At 40.9% G+C, this 15,297-nt stretch overlaps 1 protein-coding gene across 2 annotated transcripts; it reads left to right on the forward strand.

Annotated features, from left to right (window-relative positions):
• Positions 1-438: 438 nt before the first annotated feature.
• NFKBIZ (NFKB inhibitor zeta) lies at positions 439-11,548 on the forward strand. Of its 2 annotated transcripts, XM_037835042.1 has the most exons (12): positions 440-873; positions 3,129-3,268; positions 3,795-3,825; positions 3,947-4,050; positions 4,152-4,930; positions 5,646-5,751; positions 6,137-6,283; positions 6,476-6,539; positions 6,815-6,984; positions 7,823-7,933; positions 8,061-8,228; positions 10,089-11,546. In XM_037835042.1, exons 1-12 carry the CDS (start codon positions 585-587, stop codon positions 10,140-10,142), a joined length of 2,163 nt encoding a protein of 720 aa, XP_037690970.1. In that variant the 5' UTR covers positions 440-584; the 3' UTR covers positions 10,143-11,546. The 2 variants fall into 2 exon arrangements, with proteins under 2 accessions (XP_037690968.1, XP_037690970.1); XM_037835040.1 differs by having other exon boundaries at positions 439-873; positions 8,061-11,548.
• The last annotated feature ends 3,749 nt before the right edge of the window (positions 11,549-15,297 follow it).

Genomic DNA, 15,297 nt, shown 5'->3' on the forward strand with positions numbered 1-15,297 from the left:
AGGACTTCCTGCTGCCCGGGAACCAGACCGACCTGTTCCCACCGCTGCCTTCCCGCCTCCTCGCCTCCCTCTGCAGGCACATAGCCCCAGCGCCGCGCGCCGCCTTTCTGGGCGCCTCGGCCCGGCGGAGGGCGCGCCGAGGGCAGGGCAGGCACGGGAACCTCTCAGCGGGTAGGGCGGGGGTCCGGGCGGCGGAAGGGAGCGCTCGGTCAGGGTTGCCAGGTGAAGGGCAGGAAAACAACCGGTCGGTCAGGGAGGAGCCGGGCGGGCGGGGCGAGGGCGGAGGGCACATTGCCTCATCCTGTACATTTTACTGGAAACGGGGCGCATCCGGAGGAGGAGCCGGGAGGCGGCCGCGGCGCCGCCAATGGCCGGGCCGGTCCCAGCGCGGGGGAGGTCGGTGAGTGCGGCGGTGCGCCCCGCCCTTCACCGCCCGTTTAAATGCCCCGGCGCCCGGGCCGCGCCCGTGCCGTCCGCCCCGCGATAAGTCTCCTCGCTAGACACAGCCACAGCCAGGAGGCAGCAGCGCGCAGCGAGCCGGCAGCGCAGGCGGCTGGAGGTCCCCGAGCGTCAAGCCCGGGAGCATGATCGTGGACAAGTTGCTGGACGACAGCCGCGGCGGAGAGGGGCCGCTGGACGCGGTCGGCGACTGCGGTCTCATGACCAGCCCGCTCAACCTGGCTTACTTCTACGGCGCGTCGCCGCCCGCTGCGGCCCCGGGGGCCTGCGACGCCAGCTGCTCGTCGTCGGGGCCCTCGGCGCCTGGCTCGCCTGGCTCGGACTCCTCGGACTTCTCCTCTGCCTCGTCCGTGTCCTCCTGCGGGGCCGTCGAATCCCGGTCGAGAGGCGGCCCCCGCGCCGAGCGGCTGCAAGGTACCCACCTCCCGGGGCCGTAGGGTGCTGCCCGTTGGCCAGAGGGTGGCGGGAATCAGCCCCCGCGCCGGTGCCTCCGCGCCTGGGAGAGTAGGGTCAGGGTTCCCCAGATGTGTAATACCTCGCCCAGGTGTAAGGTGGCCCCCTGCGCCTTCCTTAGCCGCAATACTTTAGACGTCTTTTATTAAGCGACCGCCGAAAGCCTTCACCTGTACTGGGCGCTTGATAATAACTTTATGCTGTTTGACCGTCCACGAAGTCCGGTCGCCATCCACCTGGCCTTACAGCTTAAAACACCAATCGAAACAGAGCCCTGACTTCTGGCGGGAGTGGGGTGGGGGGCGGCTAAGAAACCACATTGGAGATTTCTCTTAGGGTGAGATTTTTATTGTTATTGTGTAGTTTTTGTGTTCGTCTTTACGGCTTTGTTGAGTTATAATTCGTATCCTATGGTGAGGTTTTGAGGCTGATGTGTCATTTTCTTCCTGTACTATTTTAGTGACCGGCCACAGCAGAGAATAAGAGTTTGGGAACTCGTTTTAAGGACATGGCTTATTTCTTCCTAGGTATTTGTGGAAATTTTAAGTAAAAGGGCTTTACGTTAAAGAAAAGAAACCGCTATTATCAAGACGTTAGGTGAAGCTGGACTAAAAACCAACCCAAGTTATGCCTCTAAGTTTAAGATGTTTGCGAGTTTCGGAAGTCTGGGCAGGATTCTGCGGTTCTATTATGTTCTGTGCGCTTTCGAATGGTTAAGCCATTTTCAACAAAGAAAAGCATAATGTTTCCTTTCTTCGGTTTTGAATTGGTTAGTTTCCTTTTTGTGTCTTAATGAGCCGAATTTCATAATTGGGGGGAAAACAGGATGTTACTGTGTGTCGACTTGAGAACTTCATAATCTCAAATGTTGGAGACTAGTCAGGATTCTAAAGAACTGTGGTATGTAGGAGTTCTCCTCTCCTAGCCACTACTATTTTGGTTATATTTTATTTTTTAAAAAGTACTTTCTCACGTGTGAATTATTTTAAGCCACTTGGTGCTTAACTGGTAGTACCCATAGGAATGAAAAAAGTGTGTGTGTGTGTGTGTGTGTGTGTGTTAACCTTTTTTCTAACATTTGGTCTTCATCTGGCTGAAAATATTTTGCTAGTTCCTTGATTTACAATGTAGCCATAGGGGATTTCTGGAACTAAACTTTTCTCCCTGGGCTTGTGACGTTGAATGATCAACTGTTGTCATTCCAGAGAAATGCTGTGTTAGATCTTGGCAATTGTGGTATCTGTTGAAATCCCTAAACCTAAAACAAACAAAAACCAACTAATTGTTTAATTTATTCCATAATTAGGATGTTTATCATATATTTATGATGTATATATACTCAAATTATCCACTGTTTTTTGTCTCATCTTCTTAGTTTTCTCCATTTTTATCTAAGTGGCTGCATTACTCATTCCCTGGCTTTTTGCATGTTTATTTTGTGATTAACTCATATTCCAAGAGGTTGTGTCATAATAGTGGTCAGAAGTGAATGTTGTACTCTTAAACGCTGAATTTTAAAGTGTATGGTAGAGTTTAAATGTGAAACAAGCATATTTCCGTTTTACTTGGCCTATGTAAGCAAATCCAGAAACAGGAGGTGAGGGGAAATCCTGTGTGCGTATGTGGAAATGTGTTTAAGCTTGATGAATGTAAGCTGCTCTTTTTGGCAGAGCTGAGCTAAGGGAGTAATAAGAAACAAATCTAAGACACTGTTAGTTGTTAAGCTTGGGTACATTGAGATCACTGAAGGAAGTTTGTTTTATTCCTTCTTAGGTGAGTGGGATTAATGTGGACATAAAGCCTTTGGTTTGAAAAGCTAAAAATTCATTTTCCCCTGCTGCCCCAAGGTTTTTCAGAAGTCAAGCATAGTGATAGATGTGTGAGTCAGGGTGGCAAAATCTGTGATCTGTTTTACTAGTGGATAGGGCTGAGAGACGGGCTTAATTTGGGTGCATCTGTTGGCTCTGGGGATTCCCAGCCACATTTTTGTGAGTTTTAAATCCTTAAGGAGCTTGCTGGGAAAGTATCAAGCAACATAGAAGCTTTGAGTAGAGTTGGGGACTGACATACAATGCCATTGCCCAGAGCAAGTTGGAAGGGTTTTGCAGTCTGTTGGTTGGAGACTGTATCCACTAGACAGCTATGCTTTGGGGGTTATTAAGATTTGTGTCTGTGAAGAGATTTAATTGGGGGTATATTTTGTTTCTTTTGATCAGTTGAGCCCCATATGGGAGCTGGAAGGCAACCAAGAGGACCCTTTCAAGGTGTTCGTGTGAAAAACTCGGTGAAGGAACTCCTGTTGCACATCCGAAGTCATAAACAGAAGGCTTCTGGCCAAGTTGTGGATGATTTTAAGGTGGCACCTATTTTTTTGTTTCGGGTTGGGGGCAGGGAGATTGCTAGTCTGTTGGGGTTATTATTCTTTGCTGACCTACGTCCGGTAAGTCGCTTGCAATCTTTCCTTGACTCTAAGGCTCATAGAATGGGGATCGTATTTGTTTTGTTTTCTGCTGTATTCCTATCACTTAGCCGAGTGCCAGGCACCTAGTAAGTGCACAAGAGAAAGTTAATGAATGAATAGATGAAGGCAAGTTAGGGGCAAGGAAATAAATAGGGTTCAGTTGAAATGTAACATTTTAATTAGAAATGGAAAAATGAAATGGCCTTATTAATTTCATTTTGACCTGAGTTGAGCTAAAGTGAAAGTGAAAGTGGAGAAATTGCAAGATAGAATGAAAATGAAGATAGGAAATAAATATTGATAGAGTGTATCAGAGATTTATGGAGTGATGTAAAGGGTGATATAGAGAATTCTATTGATATACATTAAGCAGGAAACCATTTTCTATACACTAAATTGGAAACTTTGTTTTTCCTTGTAGGTACAAGGTGTGAACATAGAGCAATTCACAGGTAAGAGTTAGTTCTGTCCATAATTCTATGGGGGCTTTAGAGTAAAATAATCTGGTGTGATTATGGGTAAAATTTTCAAAATAAAACAATCACAGATTCCATATTCCTTTCTTGGGTACAGAATTGAAGAACACAGTATCATACAGTGGGAAAAGAAAAGGGTCTGATTCTTTGTCTGATGGACCAGCTTGCAAAAGACCAGCTTTGTTGCATACCCAATTTTTGGTAGGTATCTCACTGTTTTTCTCTGGAAACCCTTCTGAAATTATTCCTGGAATAATTTTAGAAGGAAGTGAGTGTGTAACTTGCTCTGTCCTCCTTTCCAGACACCACCCCAAACACCAACACCGGGGGAGAGCATGGAAGATGTTCATCACAATGAATCCAAACGTGATAGCAGTGCCAATCTGCTTCAGAACATCATGAACATTAAAAATGAATGCAGCCCCGTTTCTCTGAACACAGTCCAAGTTAGCTGGATGAACTCTGTGGTGGTCCCTCAGAGTTCCCCCAGAGAGCAGTGTCAGGACTTCCAAGGAGGACGGGTCTTCTCTCCACCTCAGAAATACCAACCATTCCAAGTTGGTGGCTCTCCACAAATGATGGATCAGGCTTCCATGTACCCGTACTCTCCGCAGAACCAGAACATGCAGCAGCAGCAGCAGCACTATACCCACAACCCAACTCTGGAATACAGCCCTTATTCCAGAACTTCCCAGTCCCCCAACTATGAACCAAATCTTTTTGATGGTCAGGAACCACAGTTTTGCCCAAACCAAAGTTTTGCATCCCTTCTAAGTAGTCATGGGGAATCTGAGAATATTGCTGTTCCCATTCATACTCCTCCCAGTGCCCAGCAACAAAATGATGCTTGCCTGCAGAACTTCAGCGTGATGCCGGGCAGTGCCTGTGAGCCCATGGGAGGGCATGATGCAGGCTCCCCTCCTTTGAACATTTCACTGCCATTCCAAAACATCACCGGAAATCCAATGAACACCACACAGTTAGGAAAGTCATTTTTTCAGTGGCAAGTAGAACAGGAAGAAAGCAAATTGGCAAATATTTCCCAAGACCAGTTTCTTTCAAAGGACGCAGATGGTGACACGTGAGTATCTTTTTAGCTTGTGTACCTAATTTGGTAAGCCACACTTGTTGTACCTAGTGGGCACAGAATTTCCCAAAGGTACACCAAGTTATACCTTAGTGAGTGGTTGGCTAATCAGCATGACATGACTAGTTTAGGTAGAAACTGCTACTCCTGTGATAGCTAATATTTCAAGAAAGGGTTCTTTTTTTCTTTTTCTTTTTCTAACTGAATAGTATAATCTATTCTAAGTTAATAAAAATTTGAGTCGTCTTTGAATAATTAGTTTTGAAAGACTAGCATAGACTACATGTATAGAGTAGAAACACATCATCATTAGGCATCGACTGTCAATTGACTTGAAGATTGAATGCTGATCTGTCTTACATCTTTGTGGCCTTGGACAAGTTATTTAATCACTCTATGCCTCAGTTTCTTGACATGTAAAATGATAATACTTCCTTCATAGGAGTTTTATGAGACTTTAGTATATTTAATGTGATCAGCATGGTATGTGGCATTATTTTTCTTCTTATTATTTCTGGTAGTTTAATTCATCCCAATGCAACTTGTATGATGTATGATCAAACTAGCAGAAAAGACAGATTATGCCATGTAATGTTTCATTGGAGTGCATGGACACATCAAAGAAAGGGGCTAAGGGAAGAATTTTTTTTTTAATGAACTTACAGAAATCAAAAGTAATTCACCTCTTTTTCCCCCTCTTTTTCTCCAGGTTCCTCCATATTGCTGTTGCCCAAGGGCGAAGGGCACTTTCCTATGTCCTTGCAAGAAAGATGAATGCACTTCACATGCTAGATATTAAAGAGCACAATGGACAGGTGAGGATCTTCACCAAGTCTGAAATGGCAAAGGTGTGGTTGGAGAAGAGGTGTGACAACCAGTGTCTTGTTTACATGTAGATCTTTTCAGAGCTCAAGACCAAGAGAGTTTAGTTAATATTAACTATGAAATGTTGACTCTTTGCCACCATCAACCTTGAAGTTATGAACATTAACTTTGTAGTTAATTGATCAAAGACTAACTGGGTGTAATAAAACCGCACCCTAAGTTTATTTTAGTTTTCTTGTCTTACAGTATCTAATTACTTATTAGTAGAATTTATTTTCTCTATGTGGGTTTTTCCCTGAGGGTTAGTTTAGGTTCATATTCCTTTGTTATGTCAGTGTTTAAAAAAAATTTTTTTTCCCCTCTGAATGTCCACAGAGTGCCTTTCAGGTGGCAGTGGCTGCCAATCAGCATCTCATTGTGCAGGATCTGGTGAATCTTGGGGCCCAGGTGAACACCACAGATTGCTGGGGAAGAACACCTCTGCACGTCTGTGCTGAGAAGGGCCACTCCCAGGTGCTTCAGGTAAGAGACTGTGGGCTGGGCTTCCATCATTGTAGGGCCAAAGAGATAGGGCTTGGGTGTTAGAACTTGGATGAGGGTTGCCTGTTGCAGTAATCTGTTTTCGGTTGACTTACTCATTTCTTGAGACACTAGTAGATACGTATTTGTATAGCTGGACTTTTGCTAACAGGTGTCTATATTTAAATTTTGCAGGCAATTCAGAAGGGAGCTGTGAGGAGCAATCAGTTTGTGGATCTTGAGGCAACCAATTATGATGGTGAGGAATTGAAACTTTACTGGGCAGTGAACCATTTAGAGAGAGAGTATTAAGGGTATTAAGCATCATACCAAGAAGGAAGGGGGATAATTAAAGCTAAAATATTCTATAAATTAGCACCTAATGGAAGGAATATTCAGATTGCTTTACTTGTTCTTATGGAGCCCCTTTCTAGGTTAAGTTAGAGGCTGCCCTCAAGGTTTATATTTATAGAGCAACAAAAAGAGTAGGTATGATGTGTTAAGCATCACTGCTGATTTATACTTTATTTCTAGGGCTGACGCCTCTCCACTGTGCGGTTGTGGCCCACAATGCTGTGGTGCACGAACTCCAGAGAAATCAACAGCCCCATTCACCTGAAGTTCAGGAGCTTTTACTGAAGAATAAGAGTCTGGTGGACACCATTAAGTGTCTGATTCAAATGGGAGCAGCAGTGGAAGCTAAGGTGAATTCACGGAAGGGGTGTGAAATGGAGTAGGGGAAGAAAAAGTGGATATGGCAAAAGACCTTATTCCCAAGTACATATGGAAACTTTTTTCTTTTTGCTAAGTAATGGAGTGAAGAGCAATATATGAACAGTTAAGAAGCTTAAATTTTTAAGGATCGTCGTCTTATCTGCTTTCTTGATTCGCTTTTAATCTGTGGATTATTATCCAGATGGTCATTGAGTAAATTAGTCTTTGAAAGGGAAAGAAAATGCTTGACACTACTGTTGTCATTTTGGCTTCCATTTACATACACTGTTAGCAGAGGGTAGTCCTTTTTATAAGGGTGTCTTCATTGTTGTGGGATTGGATTTAACCTTCTATTTTTCAAATGGGAAAGTATTTTATTCTTTTAAACGTTGGGTTTATTTACTGAGTATCTCTTATGTGCAGGGTGCTGCTGGGTTATGTGCTTTGGGGCTAAATCATAAACTATTAATAGGAAAGGTGAGAGTTACAGATAAATATAACTCTGCAGGGTGGTCAGCAAGTCTGGAAACACAGGTGGATTCAAAATAAATGGTTTATTGATACTATATGACAACACATGATAAAATGATATCATCTCTGTTTCTACATTTTATGGCCACCCTGCATACGAGGTAAACCATGATAAGAGGCATAGGGGCATTAGGAGGAATTACAGATTCTATTTATCTTAGGCATTAAGGAAGGCTTTGTGGAGAAGGGAGCATTTCAGGCAAGTCTGCAAGGCTGAGTCAGGCATTTGGGAGACTGGGTATATTCCAAGGCATGGTGTCTGAATGTTCACTTTTTTTCTCTCTTGCCTTTGACAAGGATCGTAAAAGTGGCCGCACAGCCCTGCATTTGGCCGCCGAAGAAGCAAATCTAGAACTCATTCGCCTCTTTTTGGAGCTGCCCAATTGCCTGTCTTTTGTGAATGCAAAGGTACTTTTAGAAAGTTTCAATAACTTCACTAGAGTTGGAATGACCTTTACACCTTCTTCATGCTTTTAAGCTCCTTTTATGAAAGTCCCCCTTCCTGATGGGTGTTTTTTCATCTCTTTGTCTTCAGGCTTACAATGGAAACACTGCCCTCCACGTTGCTGCCAGCCTGCAGTATCGGGTGACACAGTTGGATGCAGTCCGCCTACTGATGAGAAAGGGAGCAGACCCAAGTACTCGGAACTTGGAGAATGAACAGCCAGTGCATTTGGTTCCTGATGGCCCTGTGGGAGAACAGGTAAGGACTACAGAAGGAGGAGGAAATACCTTTAGGCACTCCCATCTGAAACATAAACAGAGGTGAGATTGACCAGGGTGAATGCCAGCTGGTGCTCTAAGTTGGGCTCAGTCAGTGTCCAGATTTCACAGTGGTCATTGTGGCACTTGGGAGTTATTGCTCTCTTTCCAAACGAAGAGTAAGAAATTTGAGATTTCATCCATAGACCCAAAATTGTCAGAGGTCACCTAATCCTTTCTCCTCTTCCTTGACCCAAACTCAATTTTAGAGTAAGTCAGAATGGTTTGGGGTTAGGAAGCTGATGAAAAAGCTACATCTGCAGGTACTGAGAGAAGAGAATCTTAATTTTGTGAGTAAGCTATGAGCCTTCCAAAAGGCTTATGTGGGAATTAAATGAATTAATACCTATGGCATATTTAGAATAGTCCCAGGCACATTAATAAGTAAGTACTCAGTAAACACTGGCTGTTACAGTTATTTCTATCTATTAACTGATACTAAACAAGAAAAAGAAAGGTTATTAATGTAATTGGAATTTAGAAGTATTTTGTACTTTCAACAGAATTATGCTTCACTTATCAAAGATAGTTATATATTGTTGTTGGGGATTGAGTAGTTTATATGATTGAACTTTCTAGATAACAATAATGTAATCTTTGAAGAACTTAAATAGAATATATTTGATGGAAATCTTTCCCTGAGAGTAGATCATTGCATATACTTATAACCACAAAATAAAATATATGGAATACAATTGAGCCTTTTCTTTGGTTCATAGTCTCCCTTATGACCAGAGTATTATAATACCCATATTTGTCTAGCTCTTTATAACTTAAAAAGAATTTCTTCATAGTTCATAAAGTTTTCATATACATTATACTACTTAACAGAAAAATTTGCAGTATAAAGGTTCAGTTGAGAAAATTGGGATTCAGAGAGGTTGCAAGAACAGAGACCAAAATCTCTAAATAGTCAATGGCAGAGTCCTAAGCCCAGTATTTGCTTCTACTTCTTGCTTGTTTTATGCAGCCATATAGCAGTGTTCTCGGGGGCTGTTGTGGTATGGAGGGCTGTTTAACACCTCACTAAATGTTCTCAGATTATTTTCCTTTCTGCTTCTGGATATTTTTGGAGTGGGTCTTGTGCCTTGCTTCTGTTGCCATGCACTGGTCATTGTGTCTTCTTCTAGCAGCTGTCAATTGCATCCCCTCCCTCAGTCTTTTTTCTTCTAATTTGCTGCTTCTAATCTGCTGTGGGTCAAGAGACAGATAATAAAATTTGTCAGGCTGTGGTATAAAATAAATCACTAGACTCAGAATGAGCGTAGGGGGGCTTTCCTGTGATCCATAAAGTTATGTGCAGGTACTTGCATATCATGACAGCTATCTTGACTTGAAGGGTATCAAGGATTTAGTTGTGTGTGTGTATAAATTGGGTTTTGGGTTCTTTTTAGGTGAGGCTGATTTCAAGATAAGTGAATTGTCTTATGTTGTTTTGTGTTGCATTAAATATTGTGTTGAATGTTCTCAAAAACAGCAGAAGTCAAGATTAGGAAAGGAATATTGGTCTTACTTAAATTGTTGGAGATTTTCAACTTCAGATAATTTTTAATGGCATTGTTTTACTTTCTGGTACTCATAAAGATTATTATGGGAGATCTGTAATAAGCTTTAAAAAGAGCTACACTATATTTTTATAAGTCTTCTTAATATCTTGATAAATATTGTTGCGTATTTGTTAATACAGTAACAAATATGGGAATGATGCAGAGTATATAAGAAAGAAATGAAACTCTCAGGGATATATGGCACTTTGGCCACAAAAATTAAATCTCATATATCCTAATTTATTTTATTCCAGATCCGGCGTATCCTGAAGGGAAAGTCCATTCAGCAGAGAGCTCCACCATATTAGCTCCACTGACTCGGAGCCTGGTCAGCAACACTCACTGTCAGTTAGGCAGTCCTAATGTATCTGTACATAGACCATTTGCCCTGTATTGGCAAATGTAAGTTGTTTCTATGAAACAAACATATTTAGTTCACTATCATATAGTGGGTTATATTAAAAGAAAAGAAGAAAAAATATCTAATTCCTTCTGGCAGATTTGAATATTTCTTACCCAGGTATCTAGGATCTAGACATCTGAATTTAATTTGGATGATAAAATTGACTTGATTAATAGTAGTTTTGGGGTAGGAAAACTTTGATTTGTGGTATAAGGCATTATTCATGTAGGTGTTGCCAGTTTAAAAGCAGGTACACTGTAAGCATGTCTTTAAGAAAAATAAAAGCATTTGAAAGGAAAAAAATAAATCTGGATGTAGCGGGGAGACTTCTTTGGGTCTGATGCAGTACCTGGCAGTTAGCATTGGTTTTAGAAAGTCTCTAGTCATTGGACTGGATGAAAGGTGTCCATGGATAAAATTTGATATTTGCTGTATATAATTGTTATTTTTGTCTTTAGAAATAGAGAATTTGTACATATTTGGTCAATGGCCATATTTGAAATGTAAATTAATAAAAAAGAAAAGAACCAGTGAACTTTCACTATTTTAAAAAGTTATACACATTGAAAGGAGCCATTATTATGTGATCACTTAACTAAAGTCTCTGGAAGAAGCAGATGGAGAGCTGGTCCCTTAGTGGCCAGCGGAGCTCTGTTTGAATTGTTAACACCCTGTTTCTCATGCATTGAGATGAGACATGATATTTGTATGGAATTGCATGCTCTTGAGGAGAGCATCTCTTGGTTCCTCACTTTCTAGAAATTATAATTTACATGTTCTGTTGGAATTTTTGTTTGACCTTTATAGGAGTAACAAAACATCGATATTGCAACATGTGTTACTGGTTTTCTAATGTAAAGTAATGATAATGTGTCATGATGTTTTATATTACTGTTCACAAAATATGCTTTATTTTTTAGTAACTTTCATCTGTTAATATAAATAGATATTAATATGTTGCTTACCTCTGACATACTGTGAGGATTTTATTTGGCTTTGATTACACACTAATTCTTTGTAATAAATTCAATTCATTAAAAATCTTTCCTTTTTTTTTTTTTTAAATGATAAGTCTCACAAATGACTGACTGATTGATCATCTTTGTAGCTAAGTACTTAAATCCTTTTTAAAAAGATACCCTTGGACCAATCATGTTGTTTGACCCAGTATGTCTTGTGGACAAAAGGTAATTTCAGTCACTTGGTATCTGAATATGGTTGTGATGTTAAAGAGTCCATTCACATTGGAAAAACTCATGCATGGTTTTAAATAAACATTAATTCAATAATATTACTCATTGAAAGGATGTGCATTTTATTTTCCTAGGACCTTTTTTACATTTCCCTAGGTAGAAAAAGTACTATTAATTACTAATCTAAATATCTTTAAATTAGTTAATATATTTGAGTTTGGATATTTTTGAGAACATGTTTTCTGAAGGTACACAAGGTTTAACAAAATAATTGTTTTGCAAGTTCATTAGTAGAGGCTTGTTAGGTTCTGAAAATATGGAAGTTTGATACTGCTTATTGCATTCAGAAGTTTATATGGCAGAAAAAGCTAAGTCCCTCAGGATATTGGCTTTATGTTTTTTTATACTTAGTTTGTGGGTACATTGAACACAGGAAAAACTGTTTGGAGATTACCAGAATCATCCCAAGAGGGATTTAAACTTGAGAAAAGCGGTAAATGGTGTTCTCCCCTTTTCCAGCATGGCATTTTGACATGTGTGAGAATGAACACATCTTTTTTGTCAGCATCAGTCATTGCAACAATTACTGCACATATATTCTAGTTTTAACTTGTAGACTCTTTTGAGAATCTGGTGAAAGCTATGAATTCTTTCCCTAGAAAAACATACATATACATATATACACAAGTGCTGTATACAATATGAGGAGCTTCACAGCCCACAGGAGTCCATGACTCACAGATTAAGGATCCACTTTAATTCCATTTCTGTATGTTGTTATTTTAAAGATTCATAATTTCCTTCTTTCATGTAAATGAAACCTTAAGAGTAATTCCCTTTACAAATGTAACCTGATAATCAGGAAGTGGAAATTATATACCCCCATTGAACATAGATGTAAAATGAGCTTCTCTCATAATTATTCTAGTAATAGTAAGCATGTGTGTGTGTGTGTGTGTGCGCACAAAGCTATATGATAGATAACATGAGGCATTCAAAGACAAAAGGCATAGTTCTTATGCTTAAGTTGCCTACGTGAGAGATAAGGCATGTATTTTATTAGGTTGACCATGTTAAGTACCATTTGAAAAAGGGAAAAAATACTTGAGAATTCAGAAAAAAAAATCAGAAGAGGAAGAATTTGAATGAGGAGGGAAGGGGCAACTAGGGAGGTTTCAGGGTAGAGAGAATATTTGAGCTCTATCTTCAGAGGAGTTGATGTGGACCTTCATAGAAGGAGAGAGGTAGAAGAAAGAAACTGAAAAAGAGAACAACATGAACCAAGGCATAATATTTTGGGGGAACCTCTGGTGATTCAGTGTAGCTTGGTTAGAATCTGGAATGACTATAAATCTCATGTTTTATTTCTGATTGGTAATATTCTCAGGAGTATCATACTGAGAAAGATCCTCAGGCCTGCTAGGGGCTTGGCAGTGGGAGGTGCTCTAATTGATTAACAACGTCTGCCACTGGTGGGAGGGGTAGCTCTTGATGGAATATGCTTCAAAAAACAAGCCTCACAGAAGCCAAGACTGTGTTCATTGCTGCAACCCCAGGCCCCGGCACAGTGCCTGGCACACAGTAGGAGTTCATAAATATTGGTTAAATGAGTGAATGAATGTACCAATCTTGGTCAAGATCTCTGGTTTGGGGGTTGGGGGTGGGGGGCAAGTGGTGATTTGAGCCAATTATACTCTTACATAACAATGAATTAATGGCTATCATGGTTTCAGAACCAAGACTCAGCCATATAATTTAACAGTGACGTTGATGATATGCTAATGAAAACCGGCTTAGTTACAACCCCCCACCCCCCTTTTCTTAATCAGGCAGTCCACCTTTGCAAAGGACTGACACCGTTACGTAGTCTGGTATTTCACTAAAGGAATCCCCACAAGTTTCAGAATCAAAATCTTCTAGCTCTATTTGGTAAGTAAATCAGTAACATTTGGTATCCTTTTTATATTTTTACATAATCAGGAGCTAAGAATTACCGCAAACTCCTCTAACCTTTAATAAACGTCAACTTCTTAAAAGCAGTGCCGTTGACATCCGTTTTCTGATAATGTCAGTTGTTCTGTAATGAATGTGACTACAGGGAGAAATCAGCTTCAACAACTGGCTAAATTTCTTGATGGTTCCTCTGAGACAAGCCTTGGGTGCAAGGTTTTGGTATTAGTTAGAACCAGACTACTGTTTTTCTCTTTTTTTTCTGCTACTGCCCAGGATTAGTCCTTGAGACCAGGGCGGGGGCTGTCTTACTCATCATCAGAAGCCCTGCACCTAGCACAGTGCTTGACATGTAGAAGACAGTCAATAAATACTTATTAAATTGAATTTCATATTCTGGCTCTCTCTTCCATTTATTTTTCTTGACATAATTTATACGTCAATGTATAAATGTTTGATCATTCACATGGAGTTTATGATTTAATCCAGAAATACTTTCATGCTTCAACTATACTCCAAATCTGTTTCTAGGTTTATTTTCCCAGTCCCCTCACTTCACTTTTGGAGCTTGCACAAACCCAGAAATACTGAATGTGTGGTGCATTTCCAGGACAAGATTATCAATTCCTCTCAAAGTACATCTTGCATTCTTATGTAGAATTCCTTGCCTTCCAGCCACAGGCTCCCTAATCTCTCTCACGCCATTCCCCTTACCTATCAGCCCAAGAAGGTTTGGAGGTGAGAGAAGCCAGATTGGTAGTCTGGCTGCTGAATGCTTTAGGTTCCTGGTTTCATTCTTTGGTGGACATTAGCATCTTTTGTAAAGCTTGTTAAATGTACAGATACCTAGGCTACTTCCCAGACTTCCTGAATCAGAATCTGTGGGGTTCCTAGGATTTCTGGGCAGGTATATGTGTAGATGATTTTTTTTTTTTTTAATCTTCATTTTATTGAGATATATTCACATACCACGCAGTCATACAAAACAAATCGTACTTTCGATTGTTTATAGTACCATTACATAGTGGTACATTCATCACCCAAATCAATCCCTGACACCTTCATTAGCACACACACAAAAATAACAAGAATAATAATTAAAGTGAAAAAGAGCAATTGAAGTAAAAAAGAACACTGGGTACCTTTGTCTGTTTGTTTCCTTCCCCTATTTTTCTACTCATCCATCCATAAACTAGACAAAGTGGAGTGTGGTCCTTATGGCTTTCCCAATCCCATTGTCACCCCTCATAAGCTACATTTTTATACAACTGTCTTCGAGATTCACGGGTTCTGGGTTGCAGTTTGATAGTTTCAGGTATCCACCACCAGCTACCCCAATTCTTTAGAATCTAAAAAGGGTTGTCTAAAGTGTGCATAAGAGTGCCCACCAGAGTGACCTCTTGGCTCCTTTTGGAATCTCTCTGCCACTGAAGCTTATTTCATTTCCTTTCACATCCCCCTTTTGGTCAAGAAGATGTTCTCCGTCCCACGATGCCAGGTCTGCATTCCTCCCCGGGAGTCATATTCCACGTTGCCAGGGAGATTCACTCCCCTGGGTGTCTGATCCCACGTAGGGGGGAGGGCAGTGATTTCACCTTTCAAGTCGGCTTAGCTAGAGAGACAGGGCCACATCTGAGGAACAAAGAGGCATTCGGGAGGAGGCTCTTAGGCACAACCATAGGGAGGCCTAGCCTCTCCTTTGCAGCAACTGTCTTCCCAAGGGTAAAACCTGTGGTAGAGGGCTCAACCCATCAAACCACCAGTCCCCTATGTCTGTGGTCATGTTAGCAACCATGGAGGTGGGGTAGGCGAATACCCCTGCATTCTCCACAGGCTCTTCAAGGGGGCACTACATCTTTTTTTTTTCCTTGTTTTTCTTTTCTTTTTTTTTTTTTTTAACTTTCCCTTCTTTTTTAA

The sequence above is a fragment of the Choloepus didactylus genome, chromosome 1, assembly GCF_015220235.1.
Source record: "Choloepus didactylus isolate mChoDid1 chromosome 1, mChoDid1.pri, whole genome shotgun sequence".
Lineage (NCBI taxonomy): Eukaryota > Metazoa > Chordata > Mammalia > Pilosa > Megalonychidae > Choloepus > Choloepus didactylus.